At 41.5% G+C, this 23,956-nt stretch overlaps 1 protein-coding gene across 2 annotated transcripts in view; it reads left to right on the forward strand.

Annotated features, from left to right (window-relative positions):
- Window positions 1–23,956, forward strand: part of NAAA (N-acylethanolamine acid amidase) — a 393,144-nt gene that overhangs the window by 296,511 nt on the left and 72,677 nt on the right. For both annotated transcript variants that reach the window (XM_086961778.1, XM_086961779.1), the window contains exons 7-8: window positions 2,162–2,224; window positions 8,901–8,967. In XM_086961778.1, coding sequence (XP_086817904.1) covers window positions 2,162–2,224; window positions 8,901–8,967 — 130 coding nt within the window. The remainder of the gene's footprint in view (window positions 1–2,161; window positions 2,225–8,900; window positions 8,968–23,956) is intronic.

Here is a 23,956-nt window from a genome sequence, read left to right on the forward strand (position 1 = left end):
CTCTAGGCTCATGGTGGCCCTGGGCAACGAGCCTAGGTAGGCGGCCCCGGAAGAGGGGGTCCGGGTGGGGCGGAGCGCGGAGGCCAGTGAAGAGGGGGAGTCAGGGTGTTTGGAAGTGGAACAGAGTGGAGGCCGCCAAATCCCTGCCAGTGGCTGCCATGCAAATATGTGTCCATCCTTATTATATTAAGGATATATATTGCCGTGGTGGCCCCTGGGGTTTGGTGACCCTGTGCAGGTGCACAGCTTGCACATGCCTAAGGCCGCCCCTGGCCCCACTAACCAATCAGAACACTGCAATGTAGCATTGTGATTGGTGAGCACGCAGGCTCCCCTGACCAATCACAATGCTGCAGTGCACCGTTGTGATTGCTTTTGAGCGTCCTGGTTTGACGCTCAACCAGGGATTGGGGGCCTGGGCTTGTTTTCCATGCAAGCTGTAATGCAGCTTGCATGGAGAACAGGGAAAGTGCACATGACTGCTTTGGGTGACCCGAGAGGGCCTACTGAACTGTCATTGCACACTTAGGAGTGGCAAAACACTCCTCCCCAGCTCTACTCCAAAAGCAGAGCACCCCACCCACTCACCTGCCTACAAAGCAGCAGGAAGCAGTCTAAAATAATAATAATGCAAAGTTAATGTGGACCTAAATAGACCCGCTCAACATGGATGTATATCATCAGTTAATCTTCAGACTCACGTATTTAAAAGATTCAAAAAATGAATATAACAAAAGGGCCTCGCACTAGACATAGTTCTTGGCTATGTTCTGGTACATGGGACAGTTCACAAACTGTGAATGGGAATGGTGTCAACTGAAGGTGTACATGGATGAGTTGTGTCTACTTAATCGGGGCACTGGTAACATGAGGTATCAATGATCACTGTGTATGTTGCATGTGGCATGTGGTTTAGGATTGCTTGGGTTCCATTTGTGGCTGACTAGGCCACTCATGCCTAACAGCTTTATTAATTTCATTAATAAATACATTAATTTGCCACATTTAAACATTCCACCTGTAGTCCTGTTTAACTATGAAATTTGGACCAGATGTATGAAGCACTTATTGGAAAATACTAGTCACAAATTGCGACCAGTAATTTTACAACTAGTGCAGTGTTTTAGGAACCCTTCACACCCATCACTTCACTGGAGCCAGAAGAACACCATGTCTGTGATTGCTTTTAAATAAAGCAATCAATCTTTTTTGTCCAATTGCAGCCCATTTTCTTTCAATTAAAACAGGATGTGTTCAAACAAACAAAAAAATTAACTAACATTTTTAACAGTAGTCAGTGGTCTGTGGGATCAATATTTTTCTTCATCATTCTCACAGGGGAAGGTGTCCCTTAGGAACCACTTTCCTTCTGCAAATGTCTTACCACTACATGTTTGTATTCAGTGAAGTATTAATGTTTTGCCACCAGATAAAACATTAATGCATACCATTCATATTCGGTATTTGGAAAGGAATCTCTAAACATTCCCCTTGCTAATCGGTATTGAGTTTACATTTTACAGAATCACAATTTGTGTTTTATACATACTAAAAGTCATTTTTGCAGCTGCAAATACCTTTATTATTTTCAGTGCTCTGAAGTGACAAAGACAAGTTGCAGTGGAGGCTGCTATAATTGCTTAGTGGTGGGGTGAGTGGGGGGATGAAAACATTCACACTGCGCAGGCTCCAGATGCCACTTAGACAGTGCTTGGGACCCTATGGTGTTTCTCCAGCCCGGCTGGTCAACACAGCTGGGTTGGAGAAACCTAAGTGCGCATGTCTGATTGACTGGCCTAAAATGGCCAGCCAAACTGACAAGTGCACTCAAAAGTGCCCACCCCTCCCACCCTTGCAATGCGTATAACGCAGAATTTCCTGGCCCTGTCCTGCTAAAGACTCGCTTCGTCAGCTGTCAGACAGGCAACAATAAAATGATAATAAAATGCTTTTATTATCATTTTATTTCTCCTCTTGTAGCAGGGGGGCGGCGCTCCTCAGCCATTACGGAGAAGCTGCCCCTGGCAACTTGTCAATGCTTTATAAAAATCTGAATGCATAAGTATGAACACTTACCTGTTGTCCATATAGTTCAGAGAATTAGAAATATATGTGTTTCTCTGAAAGCACTTCTAAATGTGCATTATTTTATTTACTGCAGGTGGTTCCGTGTTGAGACGAACTATGACCACTGGACAACACCGCCACCACTAGATGATCGAAGGTAAGTTTTATTGTTAGCTGCAACTTCAAAAAGTAAAATGTTCCTGATGATTGACAGGGTGGGGGGGTAAAGTAAGTAATTAAATAAGTAAAATAATTTACCTTGTGCGCCCTACATTGCTGAGTTGGCGTTGCAGGGCGCGCAAGGTAAATTGTCTTATTTATTTATTTACGTACTTTACTCCATTCCGCCGTATGTCGGAGTCCACTACCCCCCCCCCCCCCCCACCCTAACCCTGCCTCTCCCCACTGCCCCACAGCACTCCCTCTGTGAGCCGCCACTGCAACACGGGTGTTCCTCTGGAATCATGTTGGTAGTAATGTGAGCTATTGCAGATGTCTGATACATATATAACTTTTATGGTTTTTATATTCGAGAACCAAATAAATTTTCTTTGAACATTGCAGATGTAGGGCAACGGCCAAAGGACCTTCTAGGCTCAAATAGAGTAGCTACCACAGAGACTCACTCTTTATCTTAGACACCCTTAACCAAAGGACATTAGATCTACGTGACCAGATCTCAAGCACTTCTTTGGCCAAGCTAAATACAAGTTACCCATATAGCTACCAATGGATTACTCAAGTCAAGTGACCTCGTTGCTTAGTAAATCCTCAGAGCCAGCCAAAAGGATGCAGCAGCAAGGATTAGGAAATAATGGATACCTGGGTAGGAAAGAACTCTATCCTTCTAGAAATATTAAAGTACCCAGCAATATCCAATGGAAAAAATAAACAAATGGGATGAATGCAGTTTTGGCTTAGTTTGTATGTCTAAACACAGAAGTCAGTATCCTCCAACTACATGTAAAGCTATTCAAGATTATTGACTACAAATATATTGCCAAGGTAAGCACATATAGGGAAATATATATTTACAATTCTTAACTGCACAGCTTTTTATCTTCATAAAATGTTGGTAGTCAATATCATAGATTCATGATTAAAAGAGTTTCATATAGTGGTAGAACATTATGAATCTATGAGTGACAGTTTTAACTATGCCACAACTGAAAAGTATTCTATAATAATACATTTTCAGAATCACACCTAAACATTTGAAGAAAAAAACATCTGTAGAAACAACACACCTGTTTTCCTTTCTCTTAAGTCTCAGTCTCTGCTTGGTTCTAAGCAGGTCACGTAGAAGGAGGAAGATGTAGAGTGAAACATATAGACTGGATTTCATCTTCAACCTAGAATAACATCTCAAACTTATTTTGTAGGCATTTGTAACTTTAAAACAAAGGGCCATTAAAACACAGTGCAATTTAGTGACAGGAACAAAATAGTTCATTTTGGGTCGTACTGTTTTGTGCTCAGCAATGTTACAAGCGCAGCACTATAAGACACTGTATTCTCTATACCATACTCCTGCTAGGATAGCATAATGGGGTGGCACCTCGGGAATAACTTGTCCAAGCTGTGACTCAAATAATGCGGATATTATCCATATGTTTGCGGAATCTCCACAATTATACTCCCTAATAGTTGCAATTGAGAAATTCATGGAGGTTTCACTGGGAGTGAAGGAGGTAATTTCATCTGAATTAATAATGCTGGGGGAGTCGGGTGGGGCAGAGAGGCACTCTACAGAGTTCCTGTTTATGGCCATGGCAGTCTATCGAATCTGCATAGCAAAGGCGTGGCTTGACAGAGCTCTGCCAACTTTTCAAATTTGGATTGCTAGGTTACTTTCCACTTATAACCTAGAGAAAGCAGTATACAATAGGAAAGGTCGTAGAGCCAGAGCGTTGGGGTGGGGGGGGTAGGGGGGTGAAGGGGGGGGGAGAAATTTGGCAACCTATAGAACAATGGAAAAGAGGGTTGGACACCGGCTTTGTGTCTGGAGCTGCACTTATACACACTGCTTAGTTGGTATTTTTTTTTGTTTTTTTTAAGGGAAAGCCCCACTCTACCTGTTTAATTTGGCTCCTGGTTAATGGAGGATAAGCAATATAGGGGCCTCAGGAAGTAGCAAGTTCATCTGTATAATTACAAGTATGTGATGGATAGTGTGAAAATATGTTATGTTATGTTTTGATTAAGTGTGCTGTAACACTGGTTGGAATATGTGTAAAATATAAAAAACTTTTAATTAAAAAAAAAGGAACAAAATAGTTCATGGAGTAGCAGAGGCCCCTTTTCACAGTCTTTCAACCCTTGTAGTCTGTGAAGTGTACTCAGTTTGAAAGTGACAGAACTCATTTCAATGTTTACAATAAGCTGCATGCTATCCATAATCAAACAAGCTGCATATTGTCAGTTGCTGTCATGCCCCAGCCCTAAAACCCAGGGAAAAATAATTTTCAGAAGTCTCCAAAAAAAATTGACAACAGGAAGCTGGTAGTAGCGCCCCTTTCTTGAGCAACCCCCCCATGAAGAGGGTTAGGGAATTCAATCAGAAGATGAAATTTGCATTATAAGTGTTGATTTTAAAAGTCATACAGACATAGCAAAATATTGATAGTATTGTGTGCAGGCGGTATTGTGTGCAGGCACATCTTTACATTGTGAGCAAAAGAAGCTGTAAATCTAACAACATGTTTGTAGAACACAGAGTAAAACAAAAAAATTATCCACGATTAGTAGATAGCACCGTGCCTGCGATTACATAACAGGCTGAGTCACCCAAATAAGAATCACTTATGAAACAAAAAAAAATGTTTACCAGCGCTTAAAGTTTACTTGAGCCCCACCATCCAAACTAAAATGGGACATAAATGGGGCAGTGTAACCTCCCACGAAAAGCAATGACCTTGCTGCATAGCCCATCTAAACAAGCTTTGGCATAGCCAATAGGTCTCGCCTTTGGGACCTTATGTGTTTAGCCAGAACTTTTGGCAATGTTGTAGAGCATTGTGGCTGCTGTGCATTATGTTGAAAAGTTATAATAAAAAGTGTTAAGCATTTTTGTTACCTTTATACAAACGAAGACAACATTATATACAACTAAAAAACCTGATTAAAAAAAGATTTTAACATAAAAAATGTCTTCTAGTTTTTTTTTGTACTTGCACAGCTGGCAACTTCTTCCTGCCTGTTCTCATGCTTGTTTGTTAAAAAAAATGTTGTTATCGGGTAGCGGGACATGAATTAACGGGGGAGTGGAGGCTGGAAAACTGTAATTTAATTAGAACACGAGCAGCAGATGGACACTAAGGGAGAATCAACAGATGCCAGATTCCAAGGGCAGACTGACGTGATGCTTAGGTGGTGCGCTGATGCAAAATGGTGGTCGTGAATGATGTTTGGTGTTCAGGTGGTGACAGTATATAGTGTGGATTGGAGGTACATTTTGGATTGTGGAGTTCTGGAGTTGAAATATGTTAGTCAGTGTGTAATTATGCGGTGTGTATTGGAAATGTGTGGAGTTGGATTGTGCGGCCTGGAACTGTGGTGTTGAGTGAAATTATGCTTAGTGAAATTACGTCATGGTGTGGAGTGCATTTATGTTGATTAGTGGTATGTGGTATAGAGTGCATTTATGTGGAGTGTATTTATGTTGCATTGAGTAGAGTGCTGTTAAGTAGTGTGTAATTTGAGTAGTATTATGTGGAGTGTATTTATGTTGCATTGAGTAGAGTGTAATTATGTGGCGTGTAACTATGTCGCACTGAGTGGTATTTTGTGGAGTGTATTTATGTTGCATTGAATAGAATGTAATTATGTGGTACTGAGTAGTATTATGTTGAGTGTATTTATGTTGCATTGAGTAGAGTGTAATTATGTGGCTGGTAATTATGTGGTACTGAGTGGTATGTGGGTGTATTTGCTGCATTGAGTACAGTGTAATTATGTGGCGTGCACCTATGTCACTCTGAGTGGTATTATGTGGAGTGTATTTATGTTGCATTGAATAAAGTGTAATTGTGACGTGTGATTATGTGGTACTGAGTGGTATTATGTGGAGTGTATTTATGTTGCATTGAGAAGATAAAACTGATCAGGACGAAAAGAAAATGGAGGTTCCACTAATTAAAGCTTTTAATTGTGTAGACTTGCTGTCAGGCGGGTTTATCTGGAATCTGGGGTTGGAAGCTGCACGTCAGGCTCCCAACAAGAGCACTTTCATTAATGGAAGGGACGGAGAGCCCCCCCACCCCCGCCCCTGCGAATGCAGAGCAAGAGCATTGTCAGGGTCGCCCGGCCATTTTCAAAACACTGCTTCAAAAGCAGTGTAAAAAGCTTTCTAAATTTTTTTTCTTTCTATTCCGAGGGTGAGTCCTAATGTAGTCATTTCCACCTGGGTGCTGCAATTACCAAACTTTTAGTTGTTACCATCTCTGGTCATGGACTGCTGCTACCACAGGAAGATCAAGAAACCCCACGGTCCAAAAATGGACTTACATTGAATAAATACGTCTCTGGTTAACACACAGGTGCATGGGGAAACAAAATGTATTGATGTCATGCAGTGTGGTGTCACCCCTAATCGAGAATGGCTGAGCTTTGTGGTCGATGCTCGGGTATATGCGAACAAGGCGCAATCTGGTATTTGGAGTCCTACATTCGAAGGTGAGAGGTAACTACAAGTACCAGAGCTGGCAAACAATCACCAGGGCTGGATTATCTACTAATGGTTATAAATGCATGTAAGCACATTCGAGGTTTAGGCCTCTGGGTGCTAGGTAAATTACTGACTGGCACAAGGAGAAATCAGTGGAAGCACTTCGGTCTGGCATACAGAATGGGAGACAACACCTTAACCAATTTGAGGCAGTTTTAGATTAACTGAATGATGAGCACAAGACATGCAAAAGAGCACACAAAAAGGTACAGACTGTACACAGTCAGTATTATTTTGCATGTTCTATCAGTGATGCACCCATAAAGAAGGCCATTGTTATTTTGTGGTTATGATCAATTAATTGTGTTATTGCATTTTTATTTTGAATTAAAAAAAAAGAGAGGGATCACCAAACACTAGGACTTATTACAATTATTTCGCTGGCGAGAACAAAGACTACAGCCCCCGGAATGCACTGGTATGCTCCATGCAAGCCGAGGTTGAAATACAGCCATCCTGCATGCAACCCCTTGGAACCCACAGGGCACCCGGCTGCTGCACACACAGCACTACAAGGAGTCATATGTGGGTTACAGGAAAGCATTGCCCTAGCCCCTCCCTTCTCCGACCTCACTCACTGCTTTCTGACACCCCAAGCGGAGCTTCCCACTGACTGAGAAATCAGAGTCATGCGATCGTGCATCGATGCACAGAGTTCTTTTTCTCCAAGATCACGTACAACCATGCCCTGACCACACAAAATATTCATTTAGTACTTGCAGCCACAGTAGTCCACCTTAATGTCACTTTAAAATACAAACAAAGCCACGGCTGCAGAATTGCATAGTTTGACTGGCCTTGCCAATAGTTCAGTGTTGGATTTAGTTTTTCTAGAGCGATTAGCAGCTACTTCGAAGCGCTTTTGTGTGAGAAAGTGCGGCACAATAAGGACAGTCGAGCAGGACCGGACTGTCCTCTGTGCCTGGCGATGACCGGTAAAATGCTGCTGCAGTCTTGCATAAAATTCAAGCTGTTACCCTACTGAGCAATGCATATATTATCAGCCTTGGGCAGATGAAAAAATAAGCTGACGCCACACCATTCAACCCTGTTTACTGCACGCTGCTACATACTGATGACTGCAGGGGGCGCCTTGGCACACTGAGCTATATATAAAAACAAGTGGTGGCAGAAGTGAAAGCAGCGGGAGTGGTGCGCGCACTCTCGGCTCAACCTAAAAAACATACAGGCACCATCTGTTTCAAATTACCGATAACGCGATAATTGGAAACAGATGGGATTAAAGCTTGCTCCCGCGGACCCTAGGCCATGGAACAAACAAGGTGGAACAATCACCCACCTTGCACCAATTTCGTGCTGTGTTTAAAAAAAAAAGACACATGCACAGGCCAATTGCAGGCTATTTAAAAAAAAAAAGCATAACAAACGAGTGTGTGTTCCGTGCTCAAAAGCCCTTACTTAATGCCTCTCAGACCAGCGCATGCGCCCTGTCTCAGGCGAGACCTAAAAATGGCAAACCATGAAAAATGAATAAAAACCTATGGCAAGGGAGCTGGAACAAAACCCCCTTTCTCTCTCTCTCTCTCTGTACTTTTGATAACAACTTTTTTTTTAAAGAATTGATGCTTTGAGGTTTTCCAGACAGCTAAAACTGTAAGTAGAGTTATAAAGGAATTCTCAAATATTTTCTAGGACTGTGCTTATAAAATCGCATAGCTTTCCAGACTGTAAGTTTTATGAATCTCTAAAAAATGTGTAAAACTACACCCACACAGGAGCGAAAATCTCTGTCCATAGTTTCACACATTTATTTTTGAATCGGACCTCATATGTCTTTCTTTGTAACCACCTCAAAATTACAATTTGTGTAATGAAAGATGACTTTAAACCGATAAGTGAGGATATCTGCACCTTTTAATGAAGGATGACTATATCCTATAACATGTACTTCAATGATACATAAATTATTAGATGCACTGGTGCAGACGCATAATCCTGTCACACTACAATGCAGTAGTGATCAGAAGAGCCATTATCTACTCTACTATATTTTACAGTAGCTTTTGTGATGTTTCTACTTCGTACCAAATGAATTAGCAATGAAAAAAGGTTCTCGTGCATGAGTACTTTCTTACTGTTTCCACAGAACTGCAGCCAACAAAGCAATGAATGCAACCGGGCAAGAAAATATCAATTTGGAGACTCTTTATAAGGTAATTTTGTAACTTTGAGTTCATGTTCAGGTCATTGCCTGGTTGTACGAAAGGGTGTTTGGTGTCCCAGTGATGTAGAGATTTGCTACATTAATCTGTATAGCCCAAATTACGGGTAGAAGTGATCGAGTAAATTAAATGTGCATAAACTGTACAGATGGTGACCTTTTTTGGAAGGTCGACAGTGTTCTAATAGTAAAAACCATGGGACCAGGCATATATGCTTGCTTCCACATACAGTATTTCTGTGGGCCTGAAAGTGTAGAAAGGAGGGAAACTTCAGTTCCCGTGTCAAACAACTTTAATAACACACATTACAAACAATTTGGCTTCCATTTGCAGAACGTAAAACGTAATTTGGAGATAGCACAGCCCAGTTGCAGAATCTCCTGTTCTAAATGCAATGCAGTCTAGTTGTTTCTATTTTATTAAACCCTATTCAACTGAACAACATTCTGTTCAAATTAAGGAAACGCGTACAAGGGAGAAGTCAAAGGAGAGAAAACAGCAACACTAATCTCACATGTGAACACCTCATTGCCCCACACACTGAAGAATGATACATCTAATCATAACTGCTACAAACCTCTCCCTGCCCCACATTGGTTTCAACTTGAAACTGTCTTGCTTCGATTTCTTCTAAAAAAGCTTGATCATTCTTCTCATGGAGAAATATTTGCTTTTATTTCGGCTGGGTAGCTACCCATGGATGTGGTATCCAAGAATAGCACTTCCTTCCTGATCTTCATGAGTTCCTGTCCCCTCTCCAAGGAGTCCAGGTCTCTGGATCATAAAACCTCATTGGCCTTCAAATCTCGACTACTATTTCAAGTCACCGCTTGAAACATTTTCTCTCCATATTCCATACATCGCACAATTCAGGATACTTACCCTCTCTCCAGTTATTGATGTATGGCTTGGAGGTCAAAAATAATTGTTGGCAGTTCTAAGCTACTACTAATTCATGTTGTGTCTTTTGCTGACATGTTGGCATGGACTGCTCCAGTCCGAATAGCCTGCAGGTATGGGTAACTTCTCTCAAAATTCCTGCAGGTTCAATCAGCCTAGGTAGCAATTCAACCACATCCCCCTCCCCTCCATACATATGCACAGCTGCATCCTCAGGCTGCCACCCCCTAATACTCACCAGACCCTCATCCTTTGTTTGTGCAGCTTTAAATCTGCTTTTGACACCAAAGTCAGGTGGATATCAGCGGCTGTATGCAAATGAGATTATCTTCTCTCCTACTGCATGTGCAGGTGATAGTGAGTCCTTGATCTTCTCTGCAGCATTTATAGACTTTGTAATGAAGGGTAGCACCAGCACAGTAGAGCCTCACTTGCAGAAAAGAGGAATTATATAATTCTAAAATAAATGAAAACCACTCTCTCTCCCAACAGCACATATACACACAAAAATACAGATGACTCAGAGGCAATGACCTGCATGTTGAGCCAACTCTCACACACAGTGGTCATTGAACGATAGTTGGCCGCTCTCCAGTCAATCCACATGCCTCGTACAATTTTGTCATTACGTGACATCTTATGGAATGCCATTGCTGTTGGCCATCTTTATGGATGCACTGCAGCCAACAAGTGGTACCCAGTGTTCCATGCTCAAACTCCTAAGCTATACCAAGCGTGACCTCTGGCATCACGTTCCAACAGGGGAAAATGCAAAAATAGGTCCTACTGCATAGGACACACATGCTCCTCAAATGCTTTAAAAAATAAAAATATGTCCGTTCTTATTTACACCCTTATACAGGCCATGAGAATTAACTGGCTACCCCTGTCACCCCTGTCCCCATTGAATAGAATGTATGAGTGGAGGCGAGAAAACAAACTGGAGGACAGGTCATGCTGACCAGGGAAAGACTTAAGTTTAGCTTGTACAACATGGCTCTAAGATAATGAAGGAGTTTGAACTATCTTCTATGTAACAGGAATTGTGACTATTCCCAGGCAGCTGTACTGTGCAGACTGAGCCAGCAAGCCAGTATCTTCCCACATGTTGTCTCCTGTACAATGCATAACACCAAAACTGAAATACCTAAAACGTTATATTGAAAACAAAATATAGGAATGTTAATACCTGATCTTAATAGGTACACACATTTGTTTGGTCATCAACAGCAGTGGGATTGGCTGCTAAGTTTAAACCATTGCTCTTTTTGTCTGTGGGCTTTGTAACTCCCTTCTCTTCTCCACATTCTTCTTCCTGCTTAACTTTTTGGAAATCCCCTCTTCTTCATTAAGCTTTCCCTTACAATTTCCAATACCTTATTCTGGCATTGCTTGTAAGCCGTCTTTGCATTCTTATCATGTGTTTGTTTGTATTGTATTGGATTTATAATACATGCTTTTGCTCTCTATACATTACTTAGGCACAAGCACACCATAAATAAAATAAAAGAGATAATCGAGCTGGATGAAACTTTAGTCTCATTTATTGTTTCTTTTGGATTTTTTTTGTTTTAAATTTTATTGGTTCAGTTCAAAGCCACATAAACAAAAATACATATAAAACCATTGTTTCATAGCAAAAATCGGCATACCAACACACACAAAGTTTGTGGTGCATATATTTAACATTGATGGTTACAAATAAATGAAAATACGAAACACACACTAGGAGCAATCTTAATATAAAAAAAGAGGAGAATACAATCAACACAACAGATTTATCAAATTTTAACCAAAAGAATGATAATTCCTAGGGATCTAGATGGTCTATCATTACCTGCCATATTTTGTACCCCTTTTGCGTTTTCCTGACTGATTTGATCCGATAGAGATTAAATTCTAAATAAAAGACATTATAAAACTTTGCTCGCCACATTTCATATGTAGGTGCTTCAGGCTTCAACCACATTGAGGATATACATAGGTGAGCTACAGCCATAGCCATAAAAATAACATATTTGTTTTTCTGATAACCTAAAAACAGATTATTATCATTAGATAAACCAGAAATAATCATCTCTCTTGAGATTAATACATCAGACTTTGTAATATATGCTAAGAATGTTTCTATGGATACAAAAAAAGGCTTTCAAATTGGGCAGTCTGAAATAATATGTACAATATCTGCCAAATCAGATTGACATCTGTAGCATTTCCCATTATTAGCATTACCCCATTTTAGCATTTTAAATGGTGTGTGGTAGAGATTAAATAAGGTTTTGTAATGCTGTGAGTATAAATTGGCAGATAAAATAATTTTATCGGCAATTAACATTGATTCTTGAAAAGACACTGCCTGTGTACCTAATCTTATACACCATTTAGATTCCCGCTGTTCCATATCATCGGGCTGTAAATTTAGCAAATAATTATATATAGTCCCTATACGTGACAGTTTCTTAAGTATTTCGATAAAATTATTATGGCAAAGCGGTAAAGCATTTGAAAGTTTCAGAATAAAATTACGAATTTGCAGATACTTAAAAAAGTCATGTTGTGTATATCCTTTAGCTCCTGAAATGAAGCTATTACGCCATCTTTAGCCAGATTGCCTATAGCTATTATGCCTTTTTCCCGCCATATACACATAGTACGATCCCTAAATATTGGTGGGAGCAGTTCTATAGAATTGCAGGGGGTGTAAAAATTAATATGTCCCAGAGAAATAGACTTCTGAATAGACCGCCATCCTTTGAAGGAGGACAATATTAATTTAAACCTAGTTCTTTTATAATAACTGGGTTCCAGAAAGCGAAGCAGCATTTGTCGAGATTGTGGGCCAAGTAAGAGAAAAAAGATATCTGGGCTTTCAAATGTAGGTGGTGTTCCGCCAATTGCAAACAAAATATTTAATATTTTGCATGAGACATGCCAAGTAATATAGTGCAAAATTTGGAACACGCCATCCACCCCTTAAAATTGGTAATGTCATATATTTGGACGCTCTTCGCGCTGATTTCCAGCCCCAAAGGAATCGATCAGTTATAGATTGTAGTTTCCTCAATTGTAGTATAGGTATCTCCAATGGTATTGCCCGAAAATAATATAAAACTTTTGGAAAAATGGTCATTTTTAAAACATTGCGTCTCCCAACTAGTGACAAGTGTAAGCATTCAATTTTCTCTAGTTGACTTCTAACCAACTGCAATATATCTGACCAGTTCACCATAATTAACTGTTGAAGTGATAATCTAATTTTGACGCCCAAATATTTGGCCTCCGGGGTAACCTGGCTATCATTAGTGCACAGTCCTGCAGAACATATGACCTGTGTCTTCTGAATATTAAGTTTGTAACCTGACACAATACCAAATTCGCGAGTCAAGTTTTCAATTTCACATAGTGCAGATTTTGGATCGGATGTTATGACCGCGACATCGTCAGCAAATGCTAACACCCGTATATTACCCCCGGGCAAAACCATGGATTGTATATGTTGGGATGACATCAACATCTTTAAAAGTGGTTCTATGTACATAGCAAATAAAAGAGGTGAGCATGGGCACCCCTAACGGGTGCCCCGTGTGATATTAAATGCAGTTGACTCTTGCCCCAGCATACAGACCTTAGCCCTTGGATGTCTGTACATAACTTGTAAAGCAAATATAAATTGTGTCCAAACCCCATTTTGCCCAAGATTGCCCATAAAAATGCCCATGTAACGCGATCAAACGCTTTTTCGGCGTCTAAAAACACCAGTCCTACGTTCAAATGATAAGTGGCAGCGTAATCTAGTGTTGCAATGACCCGGTGTATATGATTGATTGTGCCACGGCATGGGAGGAAGCCATGTTGTTGTTCAGAGACAAGAGCAGGTACAACTTGAATCAGCCGATTTTCAAGGATTTTAGAATACAATTTCGCATCGACATTAATAAGTGAGATAGGTCAATATGACGCAGGAAGATGCGCAGGCTTATCTTTTTTCCTGAATACAATTATACTTGCATCATCCCACGATGGTGGTGGATTCCCATTTTGGGCTTCTAAAAACATTGCCAACATATCGTCTTTAATGATAGGAAATAACACCTGGTAAATTTCAAACGGAAGTTTATCTGGGCCAGAGGCCTTCCCCCGGGCCAATTCTTTAAGGGAGGTCTCTAGTTCTTGTATTGTAATAGGCAGTTCTAGTTGTTCCTGTTGCACGGAATCTAGTTTGGTTAAATCAGGTTTATTTATATAGCGATCAAGTAGATCAGAGGGGAAATCTTCTTGGGTATAAAGATCTGTACAGTACTCATAAAATACCTGGAGAATACCCTCTAACGATTCTATCAAAATGCCCTGGCTATTTTCTATAGAGGTTATGCGCTGTGCGGTCTGGCGCCCCCGCATTCTTTGAGCTAGACATCTTCCCACATTTTCCCCTTATTCATATCTTTCCGCACGATAAGTTTTATATTGGCGTGCTATGTCCTGGCTCCAGACCCCTTTAATCTTAGCTTTATATTTAGCAACTTTGTCTTGTGAATCGTTGCTGTCTAAGTGTAGTCTAATATCGCGCATTAAATCATGTTCCGCATTTATTAAATCTTGTAATAATTGCGTCATTATGTTTTTCCCTTCCTGCTGGAGGCTCCAGCCATAGCTACATGTTTCACCTCGTAATCCTGCCTTAAAACAGTCTAATACCATTGCATAGGATGTAGAACCCCTATTTAAATCAAAGAACTGCTGGGCTCAATCTGAAACTTGTTTCAAATATATTTCATCTGAAAGAAGTTTCTTATTAAATGTAAAAGACTGTTGTATTCGCTGGGTTTTAAGTATAGGCATATCTATAACAATCGGAGCATGGTCAGAGGTAATGATTGGCTTAACAGATATTCGAGATCCTTGAGTCATATGCCTAGGTACAAAAATATAATCTATACGCACAAATTTCTTATATGGTGAAGAAAAAAAAGTAAAACCAAGATCCTTCAGATTCCCCACCGGCCACTCATCGATCAACCGGTGCTGACGTAGAAGTTGGCGTAATTCCTTAAATACCTTAGGCTTCCTACCTTGGTAACGACTAAACCCTGCATCTCAAGTATTCAACTCCCCGTAGATATTAAAGTCCCCTAGTAAAAATAAAGGAGTACCCCATAGGGCCAGCTCTATATTTAAAAATTCTATAACCGCGGTGTCATCAATATTGGATCCATATACTGTACATATCGTAACAATAACATTCCCTATGACACATTCAGCAATTGCCCAGCGTCCTAAACTATCAACTTTAGTTTTCCCAGTTGCTGCAATAGACTGCCACCCCAATATAGCCACTCCTCAATTCATAGTAGACTGATTTGAGGCAGCAAACACTACATAGCCCAGATCATTCAAAACTTTTCTATATGCCCAAGGTATATGCGTCTCCTGGAGACATATTATATCCGGTTGAATTAAACGGATCTCGTGCCTCACACGTTTTCGTTTATGGATGTTATTAAGGCCACATACATTGAATGAACACATACGAAAATTATAGCTAGCCATAACAGCTAGAGGGATTCATTGCAAATTGCATTACACCATTGCACCAACAACAAAAAGCAATATATTTATGCATGATATTCTATGGCTTTGACTGAATTTTTCCCCTTTTTCTCCCCTGCACACCCCCCGTGCCCACCCAACCCCACCCCCAGCACAGCAACCCCCCACCCTGTGACCCTCCCTAACATTAAGGCAAAGGGGCCTATTGCCCCGTTGATGTGCGTGAGAGCACCTCACATGTTTAGGCGTATCCATTAACCTATAGTAAAAGAAGCATGAGTTATGCCACATACAGAAACAATGCTTATCTAGAGTTTATAGCATTTTCCTCATACTAGTGAATTCAGATATTCTTTTGCTGGAACTTCAGCGGTAAAGAATCGATTTTGCCCCTTATATACAATCTTTAGTGTAAATGGTTGAAGCAAAAAAACCTGAGCGCCCTTTTTTGGAATGGATAAATCAGCTGGCGCAACCGCCAGCGATTTTCTACCGTAGCATGGCAGTAGTCAGGGCGTACAAAAAATTCAATACCCTTTCCAGACCGTTTCTTATCGGGTCTTGCAAGATCATAAAGTTTTTGTCTTGCCAAAAAGTTATTTAGAGATATCAAAATAGCTCGAGGATATTGACGACTCTGGGTACTCCGAAGTGTTTGCGTACGAAAAGGAAAACTATGTGCCCTCTGAATCTCAAGAGACCACTGCCAATCTTTAACCTCCGGAAAGGCCTCTTCAAAAAAATCAATCACAAACTGTCTTATATCTTGCCCCTCACGTCCTTCAGGCACACCTAAAATTCGCAGATTGTTACGGCGTAGCTTATTCTCCAAATCAACCAACTTTGTGTTCACATCCTCTTTCAGACCCTTGAAATCATCAATATTTGTTTTAATATGAGTTACTTGATCTTCCAATGAGGAAATGCGTCCTTCCGCTTCTACCATTCTATCTGTGAAATCATGGCATGATTTTGCCAGACGTCGTACTGTATTTTGAAGTTTTTTGCAAGCATTGTGAGTTTTCAAATGCTCGGCTTTCGCCTCCACTCGTTGATCTGAGATGGCTTTCAAAATAACATCTATTGATGTCTGGCTAGGAAGCCTCGGGCTAGATCTGGTTTGTTGAGCAGAGTTTGCTAAGTCCTGATCTTGATCTTGACTTTCTATCCTCACTCCAATCTCTATCTACTTTCAGATCTGCTGTAGTAATATCAGAAGTTTCCTTGCTTGTATTTTCCAAAGAAGAAGAAGTCTCTACTTCATCCTCCAGATCCTCTTCCAGATCAGAACCCTCAGAGTGTTCGGACAGGGAATAAAATTCACTATCTTTGCTACTGATAGGATCAACTTCGCCGTCTAACCCTTCAGCACGATGTAGGCCCTGTTCAACATCAGTTTCCCCTTCTATCGCGGCATTGATATCAGAAGCCACTGAAGCCGCAGTATTATGTAACACAGACAGTGAAGGTACGTGATCGGGTGGAGGTGGATGAGCCGAGGAAGTTATTGGAGAGACTACAAGCTGTTCAAGTGCTTCGACCAAAGTCTTATCTTGGTCATTATCAGCATCTAAACCTTCCAAATCATCAATAATTTGATTTTTTTCACCTCCAATTCCGGCAGTTGAAGTCTTGGGCATTGTTGTTTTTGCTTTAGTATTGAACATTTGCAGTATTTTTGGGGTACCAGTCTGGCTGACTTCAGGGTCATTATTGCTACCATCTTGTTTTGATTTAGCTGCAAGGGTAGCCCGAGTCCCAATCTGATTTTCACCACTAGGCCTTGTTTTACCTCCACGGGCAGTTTTAGGGCCCATAATGAATACTGATAAATATGCTGAATACACACCCAGAGCAAAAAGAATAGGGGTTATACACGGGAAGGCTTAATTCTTTATGCTTATGTAGCTCCGTAGCAAGGTATATTCACCCTTATTCACCCTTATAGAGAATCAGTGCCGATGTTAGAGGTTTCAATTAGCCAGTTCTACTAGTTATTTAAAATATATATATATATATATATATATTATTTTTTTTTTTATATAATAGTCTCGCCTTATAGAAAATGTTATATCAGCCTCTCCCCGTTTGGCCTCACCTTGCAATTGCTTCGTTTGCTGGGTTTGCTTTACAGAGTAAAAATTGGTAACGTCTGTCCCAAACAGCGTTTTCTCCCAAATAGCTTTCAGCGCTCAACTATTAGGACCACACCGCTTCTCCAGCTGGCTCTGTTCACACGCCAATACTCGGCGTCGCCTCAGTGTTTTTCCTGGTGCCTGAGCCGTGACTCGATGAAGCTACGTCTGTCCCAGCATTCAGCATTCAGCTATTAACTCCAGCTGACTCCGCTCACACACCGATACTCGGCGTCTCCTCGATGTTGTTTCTGGTGCATGAGCCTGATCTGTGGCTCGATGAAGCTACACAAAACAGCCTCAGCCTTTCACACACTTGCCATAGCCGGTAAACGCCGAAGACCTCAGGCTATACAACGCCCAGATATCGACTCGGCTTCTGGTGCCGCGGCTCAATGAAGCTACACACAGCTGCCTCGCATTGCCCGGCGTTTCGCTAGGAGTTCACTCACTCGCTGCCGCTTCTCCCAGTAAGCACCTGAATCGCGGCTCTTGCGACTCTTGCAGCAGGCAAACGCAGGTAAACGCCAAAGTCCTCGGCTGTGCGGCACGACTCGACTCCGGCTCCACGGGTTTAACCAAGCTCAGCCTGAGCTCAGCCCCGGCATTGCAGCGCTACAGTAACACCGCAATACTATCAGAAAGACTCGCTGAAGATTCGCTGAACCTCCAAAAAGACAACCAAATGGATCGCCCAAACGGAGCTCTCACAGGTACGCCTGGCGTGCAGGCGCCATCTTGCCTCCGTTTCTTTTGGATTTTAATGCACTTGTAAAACACTTGCAAAACTAGTACTGGCCCAAGACTTACAATATCAACCAGAAATCTTTGTAGAAATTGTGTGGATCAATTACAACAAATAGATCTTCACGTGAAGTCTATGATTTGGAGTAACAGCTTTGTTAATTATGTAGTTTGTGCGTCTTTTTGGAGATGTTTGATAGATGCCAAAATAACAAATCCAAACCAAATACAGAGATACACATTGTACCTGGAATTAAATATCAGATTGGCACAAATGACAAGAGCAATGCAAAATAATTTAGACCAGTTTTGGCCTTGTTGAAACTCATCTGTGAGGTGCAAGTTTATCCTGTGGCACAGTGAGTTACTGGGCAAGGTCTGGGAATACCCATTGAAGTTTGAACATTACTGAGAATAACAAGTGGTAGAATGCTTGAATTAATATCATCCCCATTCCAGTTAGTTGTTTTTTTACTTCAGGCAGGAAGCACCCATATGCAATTTAGCCTTGGATCTGCTCCAGTAGGATTAGTTAGGAACCGCCAAGACACAACTCCTCTGAACAAGAGCACACGCAACCCCAGACAGTTTTGATCCTTGTTGAACCTTATCATAGATAACACTATACTTAATCCTCACCCTAAACCTTGAACCCAAGCTTACTTTTTAGCCTCTACCTCCCCCTAGCCCAGACCTTTGCTAACTGCTAACATTAAGGTAGCATTTGCTCTGTGCCTCACCCTAAAACTAAAACTAAGCCTAAGGCCTGAACCTAAATTCAATACAAACAGTTGATGTTTTAATACCAATTTATTTTGATACAAAAGACTAAACATGTATTCAGCCTAAAATGCTTTAAAATAGTAAGTACGTAGTAAGTACAGTATTCCAGCTCTAGTTAATTGTGATGTGAGCGTTTCATGTTATCTCTTGCAAGTGAATGTCATTCTCTCGGTGAAGGAACGCCGCTGTGAGGTCTCTGTAGACTCACAAACTCCTGCACGAGTGCTGAGCAGCTATCAGAATAAGCATTAGCAAAGCTAAAAGGTCTCACCTTTGAGAGAGCTATTGGTTTAGTTTTTTTTGGCTGTGTTTTACATAAATGAAGCGTGTGAAATCATAAATAGTCACCACTGGCTCTAAAGGCTGCTCATTCCAACCTGAGAGGGGCTAGGAGTCATAGCATACCTTACCCACCTCCCACCCCTTTCGAGTGTCTGGTGGGCCTTGAAGGAGTGCATCCTGAGAGAAATTGACAAACACCAAACAGGAGGACGCAAGCACGGTAGTAACAGGGGCCCTCCCAAACAATCAAATGGGAAATCCAAGCGGCTCTAAGCCCACATTCATAGTCGAGAAACTGGTGCAGGAGGAGGAAACACCAAAACCTTTGCTAAGGACCTCCCTGGGTGGCTCCGCCGGGGTAATAGATGATATGATGAATGAACTATCAAATTCTGACAGCCATGCAGGACCCGAGAGCAGCCCTGGAAGCAAAAATTAAAACAGTTGTCACTAACCTCAGCTTATTATGCAATGACCAACTGAAATGGAGTGTTCGTTTCCAGTAGAAACCATATTGGAAGACTTACTTCCTCACACTACAGATATTAGTAAGCAGTTGCACAACATAAAGGATAACATTTGTATGCTGGAGGAGTGAACGGAGGATGCAGAAGGTTGTGCACGTTGTAACAATCTGTACATCATAGGCATCCCTGGAAACATAGATGGCTCAAATCCGACTTGCTACATAGAATTGTGGCTGCAAAAATATATAGTGCCCTGAGGACTGTCATTATTATGACAGGGCCATCATACTTCAAAATCCAGCGCTGAAAGTCTGGTTATAATTGAGAGCTCTAAAGGAATGACCTTTCCAGACTTCATTCTACATGGTCAGCGATGCTGAGCCTCTCTTCTGTTGGTAATAACGTGATTGCGTGAACTAGACTTAAAATATGCCATGGTGTTTTCAGCCCACCTGTAGATAATGACAGGAGAGTGGACTCACTTCTTCATGGAGCCAGAAGATACTTGGCTTGGGTTGAACATTGCAAGAAAGACACTGTCTGCGAGAATATTGAAGCCAACTGACCGCGGCGCCCCAAGATGCAACACAGTTGACCCAAACAGAGATAAGACCAAACATTGCAGGCCCATTTGCCCTCCCTGGAGTAGATGCATGAAGGCTGGCAACTGGCAGTCAATATGATTACTGCATTGCATGAAAAGGACACCTATCCTATAGAGAACAAGGCTGAGGAAACTCAGGAAGTGCCTGCAACAGTGACGATTCAAAAATTTTACCAGTGGTGACACTGCAAACAGATACTATCTTCACACTTAATGTTGTGATAAATGATGATATGTATTTTAAGCTTGCAGATGATTAATCTGGTAGCCTGGTATAGCACACAAAGCAATTGACAATAACTAGATTCCAAATACAAGAACAGGGAAACATTAGGTTGTAATCAGATGCACATGATCAAGGGGAAAAGACATGAGAGAATCATGAGAGCAAAAACAACATAAGGCGGTTCACAGTTATGTTGAGTAGTGCCATCACAAGATGATAGAGTAGGCGGCTGATGATCAAGGAGCACAACATGGTCCATTACACATTTTTACCAACTGAGAGCATACTATGGAGCACTGGCAGGCGATTTTCTACTTGTTACGTCACAGACAATTATGCATACAATCGGATAGGGATTAGTGCGAGGCAGTTCCCTGGCATAACTAAGTTGGGCTTGCTGAGATGGGGCACATACGAGCAAAATTTTAGGAAGATTGGGTAGGTAGCAGTATAGAGTACCTCATACTAATTCAGAGTGTGTAGACACCACCACCAGCATGCAAGTGCCACATTAGTAAAGTTTTACAGTTAAAGTTATATCTATTTTGTTTTGATGTTATGGGATTATTGGTTATTGCTGGGAAAAACATTTCACAACCGACCGGGCATTGGGGAAAGGGATACATTTCTAATGGAGAGTTACTAGTGTAGGTGTCAATAAGCAACCCACTCTGGGTCAAAGAAGCAACACCTGAAAGTGTAGTTGGAAGCATCATTGAAGAATTCCAAAACTGACAGTTGGCCAACAAGATAAGATCATATTCGCCACATGAAATGTTAGGGGTATGGCCACAATGAACTGTATAACATACATGCACAATTGAAGCGTTGGGGTACATAACCTGAGTGTCTCCAGGAAACACACTTAACTGACTTTGAGGGAGGCAAACAAACAAAAATGTAGAGGTCAACTATTTGCTACTGGAGCACTGTAATGGTATATATTTCACGGGAAAAAGGATATGGGGAGCATAGAGAGGAGCCTGGTGGAGATGTATGCATCGAAGGAAGAGGCCTATGTAAGAAATCTATAGAGGGACACTAGGATGAGTCATTTGTACTATATAAATGAACCATAGGTAATGACGACCGTCCTCAGTAAGCATCAGAAAAAACACAACAGGGTAAACTAGGACAGCGAGAAATAGTGTAACGTTTGCAAGATAATTTTATATGAAAACCAGTGGGCCTCCCAGATTACAAAATGGAAAGTACTTAAAGCACTGGCCGCTGGTTAAAGAAGTCCAAACACCTAGACATTATCATTGACTTAATACATTTAAAAACAACCTTGTGAAATTGTTTAGAATTATGTCAGAGGGATTCATGGCTGGACTGGCCATAGCGGGCATCAGGCGCTTTCCGAGGATGCTAAAAGGGTGGGGGCTGGTTTTCAAGTGGTGGGGGCCAGTTTTGCAGCGGTGCTGCACTATCAACCCCCGGTAACAAAAGCAGCAGTTCTTCACACTTGCCCCCCGGGGGGCTGGTCTGACAAAATTACCACGGATGCTTTGGTATCCCCATCTGGACCTGAAGGGATTCTCCCAAAAGTTTTTTTTTTTAATTGTTCAAATAAATGGTCAGCCCAGTGATTCAGTTGTGTGATCATGAATTGAAGTAAGTTTGTGAATGTGTGTAAGTATTGGCAATTCTGGTATTGTTAAGAGTTTGTTTTAAACTTTATTTATCATTTTACCAATTATACCATAATTAGTAAATACACATGTCAAAAGCAGTTCCTGAATAATGTCTTCATGAACAACCGTGCGTTGCAGTGTATAATATGATACATCCAACCACCCGGACATGGCGGTGTTACGCTTTACTAATCCTTACCCTAGACATTTTATACTAGACATTCTTACATAGAGCATCACCCCAGAACATTCAACCATACTGTCATACAGAGATAGGTACCACTAAGCTTTTCAGCCGGATACAGTGGGAACGATGGTGATGCTAATCAACCCCTTCTCCGAGGTGGAAATACCCATGAGTAATATGTGACACTGCAAGGATAATACCACCACTGGGGAAAGGTAAAAAAGGGACAAAAGAAACAATAAGGTTGCAGCTGTTAGGCATAAATAAGGGATGTCGTCAGATGCTGTGGACCTCACTCTCCTGCACTCCACCCCATAAGCCCTGTAAGTGAAAAACAAAATACACATAAGATCACTCTTCCCCATACATAGAACCCACAAAAAACCCTTATGTGTAGTGTACTCACTTAAATAAGAGCTGTACTTCTCCCAAGGTAAAACAGGCACAAAAGAGAAAAAATAAAGAAAAATAGATAACAAACAGTCTAGTTCACAGAAAATGAGGTACTTATCTGACTGAAGATAATACTCTTAGTGTTGAAAGTCACACATAAAATGGAGAAGTTTGTATCTGCTGTTGAGAGAGACTTCACACGTTTGCGTGCAGCAAAAGGACCACTGGTGGTCAAGAATAGTATGCCCCAAATCTTGTTCCCATGCCTCACAAATCTTAGTATCATGACATGGGGCCAAGGCCATGCTCGCCTTGTACAATCTGGAAATCAATTGAAGTCCATCAGAGTTGGCAATCAATAGGGACAGGTGAGTGAAAGATGGGGGTTCCAGTATTCCGATATTTTTCCAAGGAGGGCGCAGCATACCCTATTGAAGACAAACCTGTCCATAAAGGACAAAGTTGCACCCCGATCCCTTCTTCGGTTGTCAAAGACATGACCATTGGGGAACAAATCTCCATAGTTTGCCACAGCATTTGGAGCGAAGCACACAGGTTACTAATTTCTCTTCAGTTACACCCAGCCATGTATTACCTGCAAAGGGGAGATTTTAGGAGTACAGGAAACCATCCCAAGCACTGGTGATAGCTTACGCCAAGCCCAGCTCGTAGTAGAAGCCGTCTGAATATCTTCAGGGTCACGGGGGAACACCATGAAGAAAAGCGCCTGAAGTGGAGTAGGATGTACTAGGACCGACTCAGGCCTACTGTAGGGAATTCGGGCATCTGGGTGGTACCATGAGTGAGAGAAAATACTCTGAGCTACCAGGTCATACATTCGGAAGTCTGGGGCGCCCAGTCCACCCCTTTCATTTGGCAATGTCATGGTTTCCCACTGTATTCTGGCGTGTCCCCCCGCCCCCCATGCAAGCCTAATGAGATGTGACCGAAGCGTTTTAAAAAAACTGTCCGGAAGGGGAATGGTAATGTTATGGAACAGGTAGAGCAACTTCGGAAGTACCACCATCTTCATGAGGGCAATCCTACCGGAAATCGATAGAGGGAGGTTTAATCC

Source organism: Lissotriton vulgaris, chromosome 3_1 (genome assembly GCF_964263255.1).
Source record: "Lissotriton vulgaris chromosome 3_1, aLisVul1.2, whole genome shotgun sequence".
Taxonomy (NCBI): Eukaryota; Metazoa; Chordata; class Amphibia; order Caudata; family Salamandridae; genus Lissotriton; species Lissotriton vulgaris.